This window comes from Trachinotus anak, unplaced genomic scaffold (assembly GCF_046630095.1).
Source record: "Trachinotus anak isolate AG129_WGS33_773 ecotype Australia unplaced genomic scaffold, CSIRO_AGI_Tana_v1 ptg000002l, whole genome shotgun sequence".
Classification (NCBI taxonomy): Eukaryota; Metazoa; Chordata; class Actinopteri; order Carangiformes; family Carangidae; genus Trachinotus; species Trachinotus anak.
In genome coordinates, this window is record NW_027273853.1 from 12226358 (window position 1) to 12245158 (window position 18801).

At 42.1% G+C, this 18801-nt stretch overlaps 1 protein-coding gene across 2 annotated transcripts in view; it reads left to right on the plus strand.

Moving 5' to 3' along the window:
* The window catches only part of dennd4a (DENN/MADD domain containing 4A), a 23779-nt gene continuing 4978 nt past the window's right edge, over positions 1-18801 (plus strand). Inside the window, exons 1-23 of one of the 2 annotated variants that reach the window (XM_071498138.1) lie at positions 1-422; positions 4949-5280; positions 5490-5736; positions 5846-5915; positions 6007-6176; positions 7104-7342; positions 7436-7502; positions 7637-7695; positions 7795-7939; positions 8218-8393; positions 8761-8861; positions 10072-10290; positions 10740-10885; positions 11343-11363; positions 12966-13099; positions 13458-13590; positions 13890-14096; positions 14209-14337; positions 14453-14597; positions 15836-15958; positions 16878-16988; positions 17684-17758; positions 17886-18721. In XM_071498138.1, coding sequence (XP_071354239.1) covers positions 4970-5280; positions 5490-5736; positions 5846-5915; positions 6007-6176; positions 7104-7342; positions 7436-7502; positions 7637-7695; positions 7795-7939; positions 8218-8393; positions 8761-8861; positions 10072-10290; positions 10740-10885; positions 11343-11363; positions 12966-13099; positions 13458-13590; positions 13890-14096; positions 14209-14337; positions 14453-14597; positions 15836-15958; positions 16878-16988; positions 17684-17758; positions 17886-18721 — 3864 coding nt within the window. In that variant the 5' untranslated portion in view covers positions 1-422; positions 4949-4969. The remainder of the gene's footprint in view (positions 423-4948; positions 5281-5489; positions 5737-5845; positions 5916-6006; positions 6177-7103; positions 7343-7435; positions 7503-7636; positions 7696-7794; positions 7940-8217; positions 8394-8760; positions 8862-10071; positions 10291-10739; positions 10886-11342; positions 11364-12965; positions 13100-13457; positions 13591-13889; positions 14097-14208; positions 14338-14452; positions 14598-15835; positions 15959-16877; positions 16989-17683; positions 17759-17885; positions 18722-18801) is intronic. The other variant, XM_071498147.1, reaches the window with a different exon arrangement.

Here is an 18801-nt window from a genome sequence, read left to right on the forward strand (position 1 = left end):
ATAATAATAATAATAATGATGATAATGGTATGCTATGATAATATTCATATTTTCTCCCATTATCCCGTGTGAAGTGGTGTAGTAGCGATGAACCAGATGTTTCCTCACAGCTTCAGACGTTGCTCTTCTGTCACAGCTGCTCCCGGTCGTGTCATCAGTGACGTCGGTGAGGTTTGTAATCAGTCACATGAACAGCGCAGGTCTGGATAAAGCGCTGCTCAGGACTACCCAGGCTGTTCAGATGCGTCCATGCCGCTGTGAAATATATATATATATATTTTTTTTACATGATAAAACAGAGGAAAAAATAATAACAAACGAAGCAAACACCGAGGGATAAGATTTACTATCAACAGAAATCTGGGTTTTATTTCGCCTCTTATTCGACAGATTCATCTTCCAGTCGTCGTGATTCATCAGATGTGAGTAGATTCTTCTTTTACTGAGGATGAAAAACAAACCAATCTCACACACCCAGTCTCTATATTGAAGGTGTTTCCCAACCTTAATTTTTAATATTTTGAAACTGGGATTTAATGCGAGGTGATGACCGTCTGCAAACGGAGTCCTTTATTATTATTGTAATGTTGGATGCTGGGTTGGGGTAATTGACGCGGTAAACAGGTCATATTATTGTCGTACAGCTACATGCATTGTAAGAATATCTTGATACTTGATAGTGAGCATCGCTGCCTGTGTGTGATTCACTATATTTACAGTGCGCTCATTGGCTACAATGAAGTCATATGGAGGCTTATTTCGTTGCATCCCGTGTAGATGCTCCATAAGATGGCTTCTTCTGATGGGGGCATATGAGAAAACCCCTCTGTATTAATATGGTCGCTGTGATCAGACACGTTCTTCAAATGACCATTTGCTTGCTTTATGGTATTGCTAATGTAGTTGCAAGCTTATCGTGGAGGGTTCCATCATATATATATATATATATATATATACATATATAGGCCTATTTTTTATTTATTTTCAGCACCACCTTATAGTACTTTCTTCCTCATCTTTCTGCTCTGTTTATCTTGGGCGTGTGTGGTTTCCTCATCAAGCAGGCAGGGTCCCCCCTGTCAAACGTAAGGAATGTAAATGGCTGATGAGGGTGAGGGTTGTCTTCATAGCTAAGAGGGAACAGATGCTGAGTGAAATGTTGTGGTGATTCCCTCCCCAGATCAGACCGCCCATCCTCCCTGCCCCCCTGCTGTTAACACGGCCCTCTATAATCCCTGCACAGCTTGGGTCTGACTGTCCAGCAGCTACAGCCTCTGTCGATTGGGCCATAATTACAACAATACTGTGATGCTTACAGCAAAAGTGAAAAGGCCTTTATTTCATGTCACATTATCACTTGCAGTATAGAGAGAGGTTGCTGTTTTGGGGGAAAATATGAAAAACAAATGTTCCTTGCATGAAATGTCAAGAAAACATGCGAGATAATCCGTTACGTTGTTTGACAGAAGCTACTGTTATAACTTCCAAGTTGTATTTAATCACAATCCAGCAAGAACATTGAAATATTTGCCACTGTTTTTAAGCTCCAAACATTTTCTTTTTCATTATTTTATGAAATACTATGATATCAGGTTGAGCTATTTAAAATCATGCATAAGATGTCAAGATGTCATTTTACATTCAAACTAACTACAAAAGGCATCCTGGAATGTGTGAAATGAAGTTGTGGGACCAGCAGATACAGAATATGATGAGTTATGTTCTAAGGCACTGTGGAGGAAAATCTAAGTTTGTGGCTCCTTGTAAGAGGAATCAATCGTAACAAAGGGAAAATTATGGCACAAGTGGTTTGCAAATTACTGAAAATCTGACGGTTGGAGGTGACTCATAACAACAATAGTGGATGGGAATGGGGAAGTTGTCTTGTTAGCTGGTGAGAAGAGGAAATCCGCTGTGTCCTTATTTGTCTGCTTGTATGAAGAAAACTGCGGTGAATGAAAGATTGCAGTTTCTGGGGAGACCATGAGTCACTCGCTTCCAGTGTTGAGCTAACACAGGGCTGCCTGCAAAAAGTGTGATACAGACAGATTGTTGAAAATCATATGGAAAATAATAGGGAATCAGGTTTATTTATAGTCACTGAAGCAGGTCTCAAAGAGGTTTAGAAGACAAGTCGGTCTAGACTGATGCACAGAGCAATCGGTGATGCAGAATTATGTAGAAACAAAACAAAGTACAAGACACACGACAGCAGAAGGCTAATAACCTGACTACTCTGGTGCAGCCTGCCCAGCAGTACTAATGGAAAACACAAAAACCACTGCTAGGAAAAAAGGAAAAAAACATTGACAGGCCTGTTCACTGAGAGTAGACATGAGTGTGTAATAGCTTCCAGGTCAATACAACAAGAAGGCCACTAACATGAAAAACATAATCAGACAACAGACAGAAACTATAGCTGTTTATTGTATGTTCAGGGTATATCTGTTAATATTTACACCTGAATCATTTAATTCTCTGGCTTCACCAGCTCATTTTATGAGTAGAATATATCTGTGGTCACGAAACAGCCCATTAGTCATTTCAGCGTCACAGTGAGAAACACAGAGTCTTCAGTTCAATTTTAATATTGTTGCTATGGCGAGAATTAGATATGATTTTAGGTCTGTGCTTCCTGTTGAGGGGGAGGAACAGACGCAGTGGATGTCGTGGTAGTTGGAACTGGAGATTACATCTATATTTAATCCTGAACCTTCCAAGTATTGTATGACACATCTGCCATGCCATCAGCTGTAAATTTAGCAACGCTCCTGCAATACCTACTGAGAGCAGAGATGTTTTTACGGATTGGTGGACATGCTGTGTCGCATTCAGGGGAAGGGGGAACTACTGAAAAGAATAATTTAGGCCTTTGACTTTCTTTGATTGTTAGTTTCCTACATAAAATAGAAATACTCCTCTTCATTTTCATTCTTTATCATAATCACTGTGTCTCCTTGAGGATCAAGACCATGAGGAAAGTGATCATAGTGCCAAGGAAAAATTTGTGAACCCTCTAGCAGATTATCTGAACAGTAGGCTAACAGTAGGCTATATTGCTTCAGATGACACTTGAAACTTGAGCAGCATGAGACATCTTTTGTTTGGAAGGCATCTTATAATCGATGACGATGTGTCTTCTTTTACAGAAAAATCTGTGTTTAAAATTTAAAGGCTGCTGACAAAAAAAAAAACTTTGGTGCCATTTGTCAGAATGATGGGAAAGTACAAAAGTACAACTAGTGCAGAAAAAGAGACCAATTAAGCAACTAAGCAACTTTGAATATGCATCAGTTATGAAATAATGGGACATCTTGGAAAAGTCAAAGTGTGTCAAATTCTGGACCTTTTTGTTTTTCAGACATCAACTTCACAGCTCTTAACACTTTTTGAATGATTTTTCTGAGAGCAGGGAACAAATGATGCAAAGGACACAAATACTATAATTCATAACCGCTAATGTAATGTGCATTTACATATTTTGTCATATGATGAAAACCAGTTTTGAGGGAGATCAGAAAAAAACGGACCACTTTTTGCCATTGGGCATGCTGAGTCACTGGGTATACCCACAAGGCTTCAGAGTACAAATAACCTGCATCAAAACAGCCATCAGCTAACCAGGGACCATGGCTGAAGACTTTTAGATGGAGACGAAAACACTGTAAGGCCAAGACTGATGATGAGTCATAATTTTAAAATATCACTCTCACTGATGCACAGAGCAAACAGGACATATATTAGCTGGATTTTGTTGGTAAATTCTTTTGGTTGGTTTCTAGGAGGCTTTGTAATTAGCCAAAGTAAATCGAGGTGTTGTTAGATCTCAGACTGATTAACCCTCACTCTCATCCCTCAGCATGACGATGGGAATGCTGCAGCATGTTTGCTACTACAGATTATCTTTGGTTTTTTTCCATGTTGTCATGTTAGTGGTCAGTTTCACGCCCTAAGCCTGTAAGCAGTGCTTAGCTTTCTGTCCCATCACACAGCCACAGAGGAAAACAACACACATATCCATTTGCTTTAAAGCCAGTGGAAGCTAAAGTCCTAAGTGGGTGAGATATTGCCACTGCTTCTTGTAGTGCCATGGCTCCTAGTAGTGACACATCTAGCACAGAGGAGTGCATAACTTTATGCTAACTCCCTCATATCCCAGTGGGGGAAATAATAGGCAGCTGTTTATCAGTTTGCTAGTGAGTGTGGAGGAACTGCTGAGAGAGATAAAACAGGCTCTTCAGCTGAAGCACAATAAGCTGGCCCAGCACTAAAAGGCCTTCCAGGGCTCTATGCTTTGTGATAAAGCTATAACAAGCTGACTCACAGGCGCTCCCTGTATGCCTTTCTTCTTCACAACATTGTTTATGCCGTCTGAATACCACCTCGCTAAAAGCTCCAAAAAAGCTTTCTGCTGCACCATAGTGCACCTTCTCTTCATTTCCCAATGCTCAGTTATAGTTCTGGTACTTTTCCTTTCCACACATCTTTTTTTCTACTTTTTTTTCCTACAGAGGCATGTGTTTTACTTTACATAATCAGTCAGAGCATATAGCAAGGTCATTGGTCTTAAGCCCTCCCATATTTCTTAGTGAAATATGGTGTTTTTGCAGACAGGAATGCATGCTAAATGCTTCCAGATGCTCTCATTATATTTGGTTATTTCTTCACTATAGAATGTATGTGCAATGTAGGTAACATCTATATTTTACATGCTGCATGATATCTCTATTCCCATGATTAATTCAACTGTTATAGCAGCAGGACAATTAATAGAGTATGCTCAGAGAGTGAATTTAATGGTATTGCTGTTATAGACAGCCTAGTCTGCTCAGCCAGGTCCTTTCCTGATTGCAAAGGCCCATTTTCCTCCTGCCTACACTACATCATATGGAACTGCAATATGTTTAAAATGTATAATGGAACCCCCCCCCTTCTCTCTACTTTCTAGCCCACAGTGTGGGAATGGGAAATGATGGAGGATAAAGGGCCTCGTGTAGCCGACTACTTTGTGGTTGCTGGCCTCACTGACTTGTCCAAGCCTCTGGAGGAGGAGCTCCACTTTGACGACGCCGGTCCCAAGTCTGTGAAACCCAAAGCCCCCATCACCGACGTAGCTGTGGTGATCCGCTCCTTGGGTGAAGAGGTACCCCCGGGTTACACCTGTGTGGAGAGCACCCCCTCAGGCCTCTCTGCAGAGCTCAATGGAGCCAGCCTCAGGGGCCCACAGATCTTCCTGTGTTTCAAGCGAGGCAGAGATAAGCCTCCACTGACAGATCTTGGGTAAGCAGTAATCCTCAGTGTGACCCTTTACTCACCCAGCACCACTAATCACTTCTCTGCCTTGGGTCAATGTAATCTGCTCTTAAACACATCCTTTAGTCTGACATCTCTTCGATGAATATATTATGAAAGTAGTATTTTTTTCACAAGAATGTCCTGTTTCAAAGGGATTAAATAAAAAGTCAGTCTGACACTGCCTCCTGTCTCAGGGTTCTGTATGAGTGGAAAGAGAAGCTGAAGCCTGGATGTCACATCGTCCAGACCACACCCTCAGGTCGCCCTGCCAATATCAGCAGCTCGTCCTCCCAACGCATCTACATCACCTACCGCCGTGCGCCGAAGAGCCAGCCCCACACTTCATTGGCTGTCACTGATGTCTGCATCATCATCCCTGGCAAGGGGGAGACACCCCCTCACACCTTCTGCAAGGTGGACAAGAACCTCAACAGCAGCATGGTGGGATACACCTCTGAGAACAAAGTTAAATGTCATACATTGTATGCTTGCAAAAATAACCCGTGTTTTCATTGATCTGTGATGGTCTGTGTCTTTTCTCATATTCCAGTGGGGATCCTCGGTCTACATTTGTTATAAGAAATCTCTGGCTAAAGCAAACACAATTGCATACAAAGCAGGTAAACTCATATTCAGTATTTTATCAGATCCTCTTGACTGTAGTGAAGTTTTGAAGATGTGTTTGACTGTGTTGTGTGTTTTTGTGTCTAGGTCTTCTGTGTAGGTATCCTGAAGAGGACTACGAGTCCTTCCCACTGCCTGAGTCAGTGCCTATGTTCTGCCTGCCCATGGGGGCTACGATCGAGTGCTGGCCAGCGCACACCAAACACTCCCTGCCTGTTTTTTCCACGTTTGTGCTGACAGGGGCCTCTGGAGAAAAGGTAAAACCACCACCTACTGAGTGTTACCAATAACTACATTACCTTCTCATAACCCTTTTTTTTCATTTGGACTTTTGTGTGTTTGACTTATCTTTTCATGTCCTTCTGCATCATGTAAAAGACACAGAAACCTACAAATTTGCACACTGATATGGCACAAAAAACAACAACAAAAAAAAGAAAACACTACTTAACTTCAGAGTCCCATTTACATCATAATTTCATATACATTATCGTTAATTAAGCAGTTCTTCCAAAGTTGGCATCAGTTTTCTGCCCTTTAATACACAGATTCTCCTTTAATTGCTTCATTTCAGCCAGGCTCTCCATCTTTATTTCCTCCTCTGTCTCTCTCTGTGCATTAGTATCCCTTATGGATTAGTTTGTTGATGAACTGCAGGAGTATTTCTAAGAATACCAGACAATCTTAATCAACTTCCAAACTCTGACTGGAATCAAAAATGGTCTAAAGGCTGTGTTTGGAATACTAAAAGGCTGTTAGGCTTTGAAAGCAATGCAGCATAAAAGATTTTTTTGCAGCTCATCTTTTGAATAATGGATAACTCATGCGCCACTTGGGCTGGTGCACAAGTTTTAACTTCTGAATGCCTCAGTGCTCACTCCTTCTTTCCTGCAACCTCTAATCTGCAGGCTAGTCTCCTGGCACTTCATGCCTGGAGTGATTTGTTTATTTATTTGGGAGGAACGACTTCAAAGGACCAAGAATGATCTAGCTGATATATTATGATGAAAATTCCCTAGTGAAGCAGCCACATCTTACCTGAATAAGTCCTGTCAAAGGACCTCTGACTGTGGTGGGTTAAGACCTTGTAATGTTTGCATCAGGAAGTCTTTTTTTGTATGTGTGTGCATACTTGTGCATGTATTGGATCATCAACAGCTACATTGTGATCCCTTTGTGTTCAGGTGTACGGAGCAGCCATCCAGTTCTATGAGCCTTACTCGGAGGAGAACCTGTCTGAGCGTCAGCGCTCACAGCTCGGCCTGCCAAGCTCTGATCTCGGACCCGATGGGACTAGAAGTGTTTACAGCAACAAGAGCATCTGTCTTCTCTCCCACTGGCCCTTCTTCCAGTCCTTCAGGAGCTTTCTCACTTTCCTGTACCGATACTCCATCTCTGGACCACATGCTCTGCCTATTGAAAAGTTAGTTAGTTGTTGAAGTCAGAAACTGGTTAATTCTTGGTCCTCTGGACAGGACTGGGTGGATTTATTAACTAATTTTCTTCTTACTTTCAGGCACATCTCTCACTTCATGCAGAGTGTGCCATTCCCCTCCACTCAGAGACCACGCATCCTAGTGCAGGTGAGCTTAAGATGTGACATTTGATCAGTGCTTGCTTTATTTGGTTTGACATGAATATCTGTAAACACACTGTAATCACAAGCTAAATCCTCCGCCCACTGATGCTCTAACGCTCTTCTGTGCATCTTCCACAGCTGTCTCCACATGACAGTCTGATACTGAGCCAGCCTGTCTCCTCTCCACTGCCTCTCAGGTATGGGAACGTCAGTCAAACATAAAATTGAAGACAAAATGAAGACATACTGTGTTTGTTGCTTTCTTGATCTGATTTGTTTTGTTTTTTGTGCACCAGTGGTGGGAGCCTCTCCACATTACTGCTGAATCTGGGCCCAAAAAACGCAGCCACTCTTCTGGTGTTGGCTGTCACAGAGCACAAGATCCTGGTTCATTCCTTACGTCCAGCTGTACTCACCAGTGTTACAGAGGCCCTTGTGTCTGTAAGTCTTTTGTTCTTTTTTTCCATTACACTTTTCCTAATAATAATGCTAAAGAGCATAGTATTTAATGTGATTAGAGGTACAATGGTGGATGAGGTAAGATGCAGGGCTGCGGCATCAATGAATCATCCATAATCACATCAAAGAAGACCCTCTCTTATGGTATTAGTGGTTCAGTGGTTGCCGACTATCTCCCTGTTTAATCTCTTCTTTTGTCCCTGCAGTGTATCAATTATATTGATGTATTGTGCTGATGGATATGTCTCTTCCTTTTTCAGATGATCTTTCCCTTCCACTGGCCGTGCCCCTACATCCCTCTGTGCCCGCTGGCCCTGGCCGGTGTGCTCAGTGCACCGTGTCCTTTCATTGTGGGTGTGGACTCCAGATACTTTGACCTTTACGTGCCCCCAGCTGACATTAGCTGTGTGGATCTGGACACCAACACTATCTCCCAGTAAGTAACCTCTACCCGCGATCGCTCTGTGATAGATGGCCAACTTCAACTTTAAGACACTCAACCAAAGATCATCCTCCCATGATTTAAGTTTTTATTGGTTTGGTGATAAAAGTTCTTCTTAAAGTCATCTGTATCTGTCAGTGAGAGCCTCTCTTATGTAACGATAAGAGCTGGAATGTGAAATATTCTTACTATACACAAAAGCACATTTGGGTCCCACTGGTCTACCTCATCAATTCAAAAGCTGTTTTGCAATTGTAATTGTAAGCGCTGATGTCAGTAAATCTATCTCTCTCCTTATATCTTTTTGCAATGTTTCTTGACTGTCCTCCCTTGTAATGAAAACCATATGGTGTGCTTTCAGAAAAGACGACAAGAAGGCTTTAACGTGGAAAATCTTGCCCAGGAGAGCCTGTAAATATCTTCTGAATACCCTGAATAAGCTCTATCAGCAGCTCACTGAGGGTGAGTCCAGTCTGCTGTGTCATTTTATATGTAGTTTCATGAATAATTTAGGCTGGCTAGTTGAGTCTGTTGAGTCAGCCTGTACAGTCAATTTACAGGAAAAGCTCATTAGATGATTACATTGTCATATAAAACCAACCGAATCTTTAGTGCATCCCAGGAGATATTGTGGATGAAGTGTAATTCAGTCTTATTGTATACCCACTCCTACTCAACCTGCCTCTTCTACTCATACTTCATTCGGCCTGTGTTTCCCAGAATCACTTCTGCCCCTTTACTCAAATTTCAGTATGTGGCTGTATTGTACTATGTGCTAATGTAGTCTGTCAGCAGGGAAAACGGAACTATCTTCCTCTTCTTACATGGATTTCTTTCATCATAACAATTAAATATCAATGCTAAATGAATCCCTGAAAAGCAATGAAAAATCAATATTAATATTTGATGCTTTCTGCTACATAAAATATTAGCTGGACTGAAATGAAACAATGTCATCTGGTCTAGATTTATCCAGTTATACTAAAACACACTGTACAAACAAAAAATTCACTCTTTAGGATGTTTTAGCTTCATGACCGTGGTGCAGTGTATGGCAATGCCAGTCTGTTGCTCAGTCCAGCACTTTGTACCAGAGTAAAATATCTCAACAGCTATACAGGATGGATTACCATGAAATCTTGTGCAGACATTCATGGTCCCAGAAGGATCAATCCTTAAGACTTTGGTGATCCCCTGACTTTTCCTCTAACACCACAAGGTTGACATTTATTTTTGAGAGAAAATGCCACAACAAATATGAACACCATCTCATCAGATCCAATAATTCACAGATCTGATGACAGTCCCAGCAGCCTCTGTTGTTCTTTATGTTTTGTGCTAACAAGCAAATGTTAGTTTGCTAACACATTAAGTGAACATGCTAAATGATATACCTGCTAAACAGCATGTTAGCATTGCTAGCGTGAACATGTTAGCATGCTGACATTCGCATTTAGCTAGCATGGTTGTATCTTAGTCTTGTTAACAGGTTACCTTTTTCCTGGTTGCCATATGTTGCATTGTGGAATAATAGTGTATATAATAAATTATATGCACTGATAGCATTTATTGTTATACCTGACTTTACCTTAGAAGTTAGAATAGCTTGCGTTGCCATGTTGTTTATGTCCTATATACACAGTGCACATTTACGACTGCTGTGTGCTCTCAGGTGGTCAGCTAAACCGTGAAGATGTGCAGATGGAGCACACAGTGACTGACAGTGAGCTCAATGGGGGGAAGAGCCTCCACACTCTGGAGCTGGAGATCCAGGAGGCCTTCCTGCGGTTCATGGCAGCCATCCTACGAGGCTACCGCTCCTACCTGCTGCCCATCACCCAAGCCCCGTCTGAGAAGACCACAGATGCTAGCTCGCTCTTTGACATCCAAGGTACACTTCAGCCTCAATATGTAATATGTTTACTGTATGTAATCACAGAACACACTGACGAGCTATTGTTGCGTTGCCTTCATGTGGTTTAATGCTGTAGTAGGTCAGGGTGTTAAGTTCTGAGCACTGCTGCATGAAAGTTTGGCCTAAATCACTGCTGTAATGACTCCGGTTATTTAGCTCAGGCCTCTGTGGAAATTAGGCTTGGATGACAAGTCAGAGAAACAGCGATGATTAATAACTCAATGTCCTCGCACATCTGTGTGCTCTTATGCAGCAGAGAAGAATTTGTTTCACACCACGGTATTCATTTTCTGTAAATGCTACATCTTGACACCATAAACGTTCTGCAACAGTTTGAGAAGTGCACGTCCAGTTTTGTAATGATGACACTGCTGTTACTGCCCACTTGTCATGTGTACCATTTTATAACATGTTATGGTTCATAGGCTTCCTGAAGAGCAGAGACCGCTCCCATCAGAGGTTTTACTCCCTCATGACCAAGACTCAAATGTTCAGCCGTTTCATCGAGGAGTGCTCATTTGTCAGCGACAAAGATGCCAGCCTGGCTTTCTTTGATGAGTGCGTTGATAAGGTGAGGCTTGCAGCTAATCTTTATTATGAATTTTATGTGTCAGAGACAATTCATTAGAAAAAATGCATCACTGTGCTGCGTAACAACAAATGTTCCAGTAACAATATTTAGTCTGGCCTGAACCCATTTGCAGAGCTCAGAAAAAAAAGGAGAGACATTTAGAGGAAAGATTAATCACATGCTGTCCTTTCAATTAAGATGGCTTATTGAGGTCTTTGTTTAATTTGAAGGAGTTAATAAGCAAATAACAGGAACTAATAGAAATAAACAAACACCCCAACATCCCCCTTGAGCCACTTATTAACATCAGCACTAAGCTTTTCTCATCTATTATTTCTTTTCAGTCCTTGTTTTTGTGTCTTCTTTCTTGGTCTTTTTCCTTTTCTCTGATTTTCTGCCTTTTGTCTTCTCTCTCTCTCCGTTCCTTTGTTGTCATCCTGACCTGTCTGCCTGGCAGCTATTCTCCACTGGAGGCAAGGTAAGCTGCCAGAGCTTGAGCTGTAGTTAAAACCTGGGTTCACATTTTTACACATTTTTGCTTTTACAGTGACAGTGGCTTCAGGTGTGATCCTTGTCAAAGTGTTTTCATGACTCAGCCTCAGAGAGCCGTGTGTATGTGTGTGTCTACTCATTCTGGATGAGTCAAAGTGAGGTAAAGAGGGAGCGAAGCTAAAAGTGTAGTAAGGTCTTAAATGGGAGGATGTACATTAGCTATCTGTGTGGGTCAGCAGTCTGCATTATTGAACCAGGTGCCATTAGAACGAACCGCACAGAAAGGTTGTGCAGAACTGAGTCTGAGGTGATGCTGAGACAGAGAGATTAATTATTTGTGCTCACCGTTTTCGGAGACTGCACTGTTCAGACTCAGTAGCCTCTGTGCAATATAATATACATGAATGACAGAGGAAGATAAAGATGGAGGCGATAATCCTTATTTGTCAAAATGTTATGAGTTTGGTTGTTGAAATCCTACGTGATGTGGGCCTCACTGTCAGTTAAAAACCTAATCATTTGGGGGATTTGACAGCTTTTATTAACACATCCTGCCTACACATGTTTTGTAACACGCAAAAACACCACCCTCCCCTCCAGTAAAACCCTTTGTGCTTGCAAACTTGTGCAATCAGGAAGTCACATTCACATCCTGCATGAACATTTCGAGCTCCTGTATGAATGGTCATTGCGGTTATTATTGAGAAGTGGAAGTATTGATTCATTCAGCGTCATTGCTGCTGAGCTTGACAACAAGTGCGTGATTGGGAAAGACCTCTTGGGTGTAAGAGGAAGGGCAACGAGCGGAGAAGCACTGAGTAGAATCGAAGTAAGGGCAAATGGGTCAGTGACAGTCAGTTGACTGAATCATCCACTCCACTGAGTGGAAAAAATGCTGTAAACGCAGTACCACTGGGGAGCTATTCAGCTGCTGCCATAATATTAACGTTTTTGTGAAGCTCATGTCCGAGATAAGCTGCTAATCGATTCAGATAAGCCAAGTGACTGCACATCACTGCATAGCAGGCTTTTTATGATCTCCCAGACAACTATTCAGTGGTGAATTTCTCCTAAAAAAGAACGTGTAAGCTTTACCTTGTCATCCTCCTTTGTGTTGCTGCTGTTGTTCTCAGGCAGGCAGGCAGTGGAGGCTTTGTACTCTTCTCTCCATAGAGCAGATCCGTCGGTCAGTTTTGAGTTGAGGGGAATGTGACAGTTTAGTATCAAGCATTGCTGCCAAAGCAGTAATGTGTAATGGTTTCATGTCCCTGGAGCAACATGGCATTTTGTCCAGGTCACTGCAGCCTGGATTAATTTAGTCTTGGAAGAGTCATAGGATCAAGCCTCTGCCTTGGCAGTACACTTTAGATAAATGGACTGGGATACACAGGCCATGTTTCTGGTGTAGATGGACTCATTACAGACATCTGTTTGTCCTCACTAACCCTCATATCTGCTCTGATCTCAGGGCTTATACAGTATCAGATGCCTGTGAACCACCAAACAGCATTAGCCTATGGATTTGTTTTTATAGCAAAGCTGAGAGAAAAGATGAAAATCACTGATGAAAGCGTGTTTCTCTTGCAAGGTGGACAGTGAGCGGCCGGAGGACACCAGACTGATCGAGCTGGATGAATCCCACCTCAGTGAGCACACAGTCTATATCAACCCTCCTGAGCTGCCTCCCCTACCACAGGGAGAAGAGCATCCTCTGTGCTATAGGTACCACACTGCAGATCAATGTATTAACAACAAAACAAACCCTTTCTTCTCTAACACTGTCTTACACACTTCAAGAACACTTCTCACTGACACTGGGTGCACACACTGCAGCTCCCAAAGGAGAAACTCAGCGTAAATTGCTTCTGTTGTTAAAGAATTTGTCACAGCTGCAGGGCTTTTGATTATTTTGAGCCGGAACACATCACTTTTGTATTCTTTCGTTCCAGGGTGTCAGTGCCAAGCTGTTGTGCATGTAACTTGGCTTACCATTGTTTATGTGGGATTGATTGTCTATTTGTCTATTGTCTATTTCAGTGTATCTGATGGTATATGAGAGTGTGTATATGTCTTTCTGCAGCTACTCTGGGTTCCCTGTGCTTAATGCTGAGCTCCTGGAACCACTGGAGGGACAAAATCCTCCATCAGCAGGCATGGCCTCACGCCACAGCAGCCCAGCCAGCCCTACAGCCGTCTTTAGACGCTCTAAACAGGTCAGCCATATGAGTAGTGAGAGTTTCTTGAAAACTGTTTTTTTTTAAATATCTTCAACTTGCTTTTTCTATTGTAAAATCATATAATTATGGACAAACATAAATATGTATAAAATGTATTGTCAGATTTTATCCTCATTTGAGCCTTAATTTTATGTTAAGCTCATTTTCCCCCTGCCCTCATTGTTCCCAATCCATAATGATGGATAAGGGTATACTGTAAATGTGAATGCAAAATGCAAATCTGGTTTCTAAAGGAAGATAAACCATCTCTGTATCTGATCTTTTTTTTATCTCAGGAGATCAAAACAGCTCAGAGGATGGCCAAAACCTATTCATCCATGCCTCAGATGTGGTCCAAGTGTCTGCTGCGCCACTGCTATGGCCTGTGGTTCATCTGCCTGCCAGGATTTGTTGGGACCTGCCACTCGAAGGTGCGAGCTCTGCGTACAGCTTACGATGTGTTAAGGAAGATGCAAGACAAGAAGCTACAGGCTCCAGATGAGGTAGGAAACTGATGTTTAAGACAATTACACAGATATATACATATATATTAATGACATAAATAACGTTTTTGCACATTCTTCAGAATTAAAATCCTGATGTTTTCTGTCCAAGGTGTGTTACCGTGTGTTGCTGCAGTTGTGTGGTCAGTACAGCCAGCCTGTCCTGGCTGTCAGGGTGCTGTTTGAGATGAAAAAGGCTGGAGTTCAACCCAATGCCATCACTTATGGGTACTACAACAAGGTGTGTCTTCTATATATAAACCGTACCAAGCAGTAAGCAGTAAACAAGCTAATTTGACTTTAAATTGAACGGTTTAGTTTAAATCGTAATGTATATGACCATGTTCCTGCTCCAGGCGGTGCTGGAGAGCACCTGGCCCTCCACTACCAGAGGAGGCTACTTCCTGTGGGGAAAGCTGAGGAACGTGGTCCTAGGTGTGCTCCAGTTCAAGCAAGCAGGGAGAAAACAACAGACTCCTCACAGAGATCCTCAACTTTCAGGTAAGACCAGCAAAGTCCTGGCTCAGGAACATGTTATATTAGATTTGTACTGATATCTCATATCCTGATTTTCAGGGTAATTTCAACAGATAGGTATACTGATATAACTGATATTTTTCATTTTATTCCATATTTCCTTATTTCCATATATCTGGTCCTTGATAGCTCTCATGCACAGATGCTGACTGCCAAACTGTTGCCTCAAGTGAAAACAAGTTTTTGTCATGTTATAAGGGTGAAATTTCGTTTCTACAGTCATGCCTATAGAAATACACAGAAAGTTAGATGTGAACATCAATTTAAAATGACTGATCATCCACATCCACTAATATAGTATCATGCACTCCCACGCCGCCTACACCCAAACACTAAAACATTCACCAGCAGTCATTACTTTATATCCAAGACTTATTATGTTGTTTGGGATTGAATTAAGTTCAGTGGTAATTGCTTTTCACATGCACATACATTCAGTAAATGACTGATAGAACAGGATTCTGTTCTTAATGAATAGACACTTAAATGAATGTGATCCTATGGGAGCAGTCGTTTCTTCAAGGCATCTTTCCTGGTCTCATAACAAGGTTTATCCTGACTCCAGCCTCCTCCAGCACATATTGTTCCCAACCCACTTTTCTTTAATGACACTAATTAAACAGAGAGGTTTTCCTCCCCAGCAGTCACAGCACACACAGGTTGCTCTTGATGTCAATTCCCACAACAGCCCAAAGAGACTGTCATTACCGTTATGACATATTGTATGAGGGGCTCTAATGAAAACATCATGCTTTACACCATATAGTATAATATTGCTGTTGTTGGTGTTGTTGTTGTGTTCAGTCTGATTTCATTCACTTCACAAAGAGGAGTTTATACAAAATTCCAAAAATGGAAATGTGATCATGTTAAGAAGCTCGATCCTTCAGTGATTTGTGAAATGAAAATGTACAGTTTAATGTGATTCATTCAGCCCTCATTTTGCTCTCCTTTGAGACAAAAATAAGTCAGAAGAGTGAACGCTTGATTTTCTTTTGGTGCTCTGATGGTGCTCACCAGTGTTCAATCATGATGACAGCTACTGTATGTGGTATTCAGAACATCCCTGTTTCTTTGCCGTGGATGATAATGATTACGTAAAGTGCTCTTATTCCAGCTGGGCTCCAGTCTTATAATCCTGTTGGTACTCTGACTTTTGTTTTAACCTCTGATCCTCTCTCTTATCTGTTATCTCCCTGCAGACGGCAGTGATCTTGACACAGTCAGTCATGGGAGTTTGGACAGTGCTAATGACTCTGCTGAGCGAACCTCCATTGACACCGACTTCACTAAAATGGACTCAAGTGATGATGGATTTAGTACAGGTGGGAAGCCGCAGCTTTGCTTTCTCCTCCTTCCAACTATTTCACTCTCACTCTAATTGTGTCACCTCTTCTCCTTGTGTCTCAGCATCTCTCTGTTAAATTGATCGATTTGATTTAATTTGATTTGCCACTTTAAAAGTGCCCAAACCCCAGGATTCATAAACATTAATTTTGCTTCCCTCTGCTTGAATGTCTATGTACTCAAATAAATTGTTCCGACATGTACTCTGCACATTCTACTTTCTGTCAATCACCTGACACGAAGAGAAACTGAAGTCTCCAGTACCATGTCACCATATAACTATTAAGCCCCTGAAGTGACATGTTATAAATACATAAGTTCATCAAGTAAATATTTTAAAACTATAAAAAATAACAAATGCTAAAAATATGCTAACTGTATTCCAATTCCTTTATTTTACATGGACTTTGACAAATGGATGGATTAACTTAGTGACACTGTTTCGTCTTTTGCCCCTTGCCCTATACAATGACTAATGTACTGTAGGTATAGGATAGTAGAAACAATAGATAACCCCTGTTGTTTCTACTATCCTATACCTACAGTAGAGTATGGTCTACCAGCAGGCAGATGCTCTGCTCTGATACTAACATGATCATGGATTTTAGAGCAGGTTTGTGCTTTTTCCTGCAGTTTGACCTTGTGAATATGATGCAAGTTTTCAAAGACTCCTTTCTTCTCCTGCTGCTCCTGCTTTTCTATTCTGGGAGTGTTGCTGAGTGTGCTGTAAGCTGTGGGGAACGTCACCATGCTCAAAACTCTCAGATCAGTTGTCTCTTACCAAGGATCCATGGAGGCTAAATAGCTGGTTTTTGATTTGCTCAGCGCTTTCTGAAAGAAAGTGAGAGAAAATCTGAAAAATAACTCAGGGGAATAAAGCTTCTTGTCTTATTTCAGGTGGACAGTCAGACCAAGGCTACGATTCACTGTCCAAAGAGGAGGAGAGGCTGTGCGGCAGAGAGAGTGATGGCACACCACTGGTGGAAGACAAAGGGCAGAGCCAGTCCAGTGAGTTATGCATTAGATGCTATCTCTATTCTTTGACAATTAGCGGCCTTTTCTGCAGAAGTGAATCACTTCTCACTGTCAGCAAAATGAACACTCTCTCTTTAAAAGCTCGGGTGTCATATTGCAGTGTGGGTGTAATGTACTCTCTACCCATCCATTTGCTGATATATTTAGATGTTTTGGAGAAACAGATTGTGTAGATGGATGAATGCGTTACGTAAGCAGGTGATTGTGAGCATGACAAGATTTGTCTCGAATGTTGTTGCAGATAACAACCTGTTGTGTCTTTCTGTTCCAGTCTTCATGATCAGTACTGCTCACTGAATAAGTGTGTTTCATCAGTCTTAATTGCTTCAAACTTGTTCAGCATAGAATATACGGCAGCCATATTTTAAGATTAACAGCTATCCCTTAAGAAAACACACAGCTGCCAGTTTTCCCATCTCCCCCCCACTGCAATATCTGTATGTTGGCTTAAACAACACTGAAGCTGCAGTTTACATTCATAAATGTAGTCGAATGAATCCTTTGCAATAACAAAATAACAAAACAGCACTTGTGATGTTAAATGCGGAATTTAGCGGGAATACAAGACTGTTAGAGATTTTAAAGATTTTGGTGGACTGCCCAGATGCACAAAAACATATGATGAGTATATTATCTACTTAACAATTTGGTATCATTTAAATCTTCAGCACCTGAAACTGAGGCTCCAATCAGCAGCACATCTCCCTCTACAAAAAGCTACAAATCAACAGATGCCAGTGCAGGTGAGTTTTATTTATATAAGAAGATTGTCATTTAGTCATTAGGATTGTGTAGAATATTGCCACAGATCTTCAGTTTGACTGTATCAGAGCTGAATGCCTTTGCTGCATTTTTTTTTTTAAATCACAGATAACGTCAACAGGCTGGTTTCCAGTCCATCTAGTGACGCCATTCTGTGTGGAGTTCTGCCAAAGACAGAGAGGCCAAAATCTCTAGACTTATCTGGTGGACAGGGAACCCTGAGGCTCACCGTGCCTCATCTAGGCTCAGTGAAGCAGCAGCATGTAGCTGCTGAGAGACTGCATGGAGTAGAGGAAGAGCAGACAGAAACTGATAAACAGAAACCTCTGGTGGAGAGGAGCTGCAGTGGTGCAGTGGAGAGGCAAGACACCTCCATAGAGAGGAGTGTCAGCTTCAGTGCTGGAACTGTGAGGAGGACAGGTATAGAGAAGGGGTTTGACCCTCTGTCACTGATGGCGACTGAGACTGTACAAGAGTGTGACCAGGACAACTGCAGCACACCAACCACCCGCCGCAACCTCGCAGAGGAGATCGAGATGTACATGAACAATGGCAACAGCCCTCTGAGCAGCCGCACACCCAGTATGGACCTGCAGAACCCCTCAAGCCCCTTGTTTCGATCCCCTTCATCTCCTCACACCTCACCAAGACCGTCCACTCTGCTGCGCTCCAACACACACCTCCCACTGCCTGTCAAACCCAAGGAGAGGCTGAGGCCGTCACCTTCTCTTCCTCTGGGTGTCTGTAACAAAGACAGGGAGAGGCCTTCCTCATTAGTGTCACCCTCATCACCTACTCCCTCCACCTCATCGTTCTCCATGGACTCTCTCCTCACACCAACTCTGGACATCTTCAAGAGCAGCGTCATATCAGCAGGGAAGGGTGTGGCTGTGAAGGCCAGCCGCCTTTACTCTCGTCTGTCATCCCAGACTTCATTATCTCAGGTCAGCGGTGCATCATTTTTCACAAATGATTCCAACACAGCTGCAGCAGATGATATCAAATTGTGTCCACAATGAACTCT